The sequence below is a fragment of the Nansenia antarctica genome (genome assembly GCF_963989245.1).
Source record: "Nansenia antarctica genome assembly, chromosome: 7".
In the NCBI taxonomy this organism is placed as follows: Eukaryota; Metazoa; Chordata; class Actinopteri; order Argentiniformes; family Microstomatidae; genus Nansenia; species Nansenia antarctica.
The window spans coordinates 6,180,460-6,183,194 of record NC_137677.1 but is presented as its reverse complement, the minus strand read 5'-3'; the positions used below and the strand labels follow the sequence as shown (position 1 = coordinate 6,183,194).

Here is a 2,735-nt window from a genome sequence, read left to right as displayed (position 1 = left end):
CACATAGACACACACACCCACCCCTCTGCCTATGGTCTGGACTTGACACACATACAGGCTCGCACACAGACACGCACGTACGCTCTTTGTCTCCAGCAAGAGCTGTACTCGACACAGAACACGCTCCAGCAATCGTCCGTAGAAAAATCCGTCTTTGTAACCGGTTTCTCGTTATCGTAGCTCAGTATCACCCCAGTTGACTCCAATTAAAACAAGTTGCATTAGTCGTTAATGACCGTGTATGTACACAGCTTGTGTTATTTCCCAGTGTGTCTCTCTCCTCTGAGGGTTGGACAGTACGAAAGGTGACAGTATGAAAGGTGACAAGCTCCGCCCCCCCCGGAGGCTCCTGGTTACCGGCCGTCCCTCTGACCCTCTCTCCGTGTCGTCCGTCCGTCCGTCCGTCTGTCTGTCTGTTTCAGAGGGCGGAGGCTAAACACCCCAAGCTGGCGTTCGGCCTGGCCGAGCTGCAGGAGAGGTTCGGCCGTCAGCTGAGCTTGGAGCAGGCCAGCACCGTCACCATCGACTCCGTGGAGGCCACCAAACCTGTCACCCAACACATGGCCAAGATGGTAAACTAACTACACCACAAACAGCACAAACGACACGACAAGCAACAGCATGTTTGGTCCAAGGGGGGGGGGGGGGGAAGGGAGGTATTCCATCAACGTCACTAGCGGATAAACCCAGGCTTATTTTGATACGTTTGGCGAGACTAAAAATCCAGTTATATTTTAATAAGTCTTCCGAGATTTCGCAAAAATGAGCCTGGTTTTTACTTTAGTGATGGACAAATTGATGGAATACCCCCCAGGTCTGCGGTGGAGATGCAGACTGACATAGTACCACAGTGCCACAGTACCACTGTTCATTTGGTGTTTTCATGCAGTATTGTCATAATATTGTTGGCATCGTTATATTCTGTGTGTGTGTGTGTGTGTGTGTGCGTGTGTGTCTTGACTGTGTGTGTCTTGACTGTGTGTGTGTGTGTGTGTGTGTGTGTGTGTGTGTGTGTGTGTGTGTCTTGAGTCTGTGTGTGTATGCGTGTGTGTGTGTGTGTGTGTGTGTGTGTGTGTGTGTGTGTGTGTGTGTGTGTGCATGTGCATGTGTATGTGTGTGTGTGTGTGTGTATGTGTATGTGTATGTGTATGTATGTGTGTGTGTGTGTGTGTGTGTCTTGAGTGTGTGTGTGTGTGTGTGTGTGTGTGTGCATGTGTATGTGTGTGTGTGTGTGTGTATGTGTATGTGTGCGTGTGTGCGTGTGTGCGCGTGCATGTGTATGTGTGGTGCGAAAAGTTTACCTCCTCTCTTCCGTTCCAACTTTGAACATTATGTATGGAGGCCATCAGGTAGAGTATTATCCCTGTGTCATCTCCCAGCCAGCGCTGGCATTTACCGCTTCCCCTCGCCTCGCATCTCCAGACACGGGTTTGGTTTGGGGAAGGGAGCGAGCGGAGGAGGGAGGGAGCGAGAGGAGGAGGAGGGGGGGGGGGGGGGCGGTTGGTCCCTGGTGGTCCGGCAACATTTACAGCAGAAAGCGGAGCAGAATGATAATGTCATATAATGGAGACCTCTCTGGAAGAGAGACACAGTCACCTTTCGTTGTTTCTGAGGCCAGACGATCTGCTCTGCGCTCTGGCCTGAATGTAGCACACACACACACACACGCACACACACACACACACACACACACACACACAGACTTAAGACACACACACACACACACACACACACACAGACACAGACACAGACTTAACACACACACACACACACACACAGACACAGACACAGACTTAACACACACACACACACACACAGACACAGACACAGACTTAAGACACACACACACACACACACACAGACTTAAGACACACACACAGACTTAAGACACACACACACACACACACACACAGACACAGACTTAAGACACACACACACACACACACACGCACACACAGACACAGACTCAAGACATACACACACACACACACACACACAATAATCAATTCGATTAGGTTCGACTTCATTGTCATTGCAGAGTACCAGTACCAGACAGCGAAGCATCTAACCAGAAGTGCAAAATAGTGATATAAAACAGGATGTATAAAAAAAAAAAAGAACATGATAGAGATAGAGATAGAGGTACAAGTATGGCAAGTTGACATACCAGTGTGGTGATGTGGCTGTTCCAGAGGGAGGAGCTGGCGGTGCAGAGGACCCAGTGGCACAAGACCCTCCTGCAGGCCCTGAGGGAGAGCAAGGCGGTGCTGGCCGGCACCAACCAGAAGGGCCCGCGGGTCAGCCTCTACCCCTTCCTGTGTCTGCTGGAGGACAAGGAGTACACTGACATCATGCTGCAGGTAGGTAGGGCCTACGGGACCCTAAGTCCACTATCCCCCGATTTAGACGTTTTAGACGAACGAATGAAGGCAAAGTCTCGCCTATGAGTGTCTCGGACCTTGAGAACCCTTTTGGACCCACTGTTCTTGTTGGACTCGCTAGAACTAACTGGAAGCAAAGCCCAACCATGGAAGGCTGTGTGGATGTAATGTAACTCATCCAAAAGACCAAGACACTCTTAATTAGACTATTAAAGCTTTCATTGTTACGGCATGTTTAATTCGGAAGAGTGAATGACAGAATGGACAGAGTGGCAGAGACAACTGACCCAATGTCTGAAGCAGCAGATAGACAGAGTCTGTCCTATCTGAAGTAACAGATAGAGTCTGTCCTAT

General features: G+C 49.9%; 1 protein-coding gene across 1 annotated transcript in view; it reads left to right on the top strand.

The window, feature by feature from the left end:
• Positions 1–430: 430 nt before the first annotated feature.
• Positions 431–2,735, top strand: part of polrmt (polymerase (RNA) mitochondrial (DNA directed)) — a 42,911-nt gene continuing 40,606 nt past the window's right edge. Inside the window, exons 1-2 of the mRNA XM_080535848.1 lie at positions 431–572; positions 2,193–2,360. Of these exons, the coding sequence (XP_080391974.1) occupies positions 561–572; positions 2,193–2,360 (180 nt within the window). The 5' untranslated portion in view covers positions 431–560. The remainder of the gene's footprint in view (positions 573–2,192; positions 2,361–2,735) is intronic.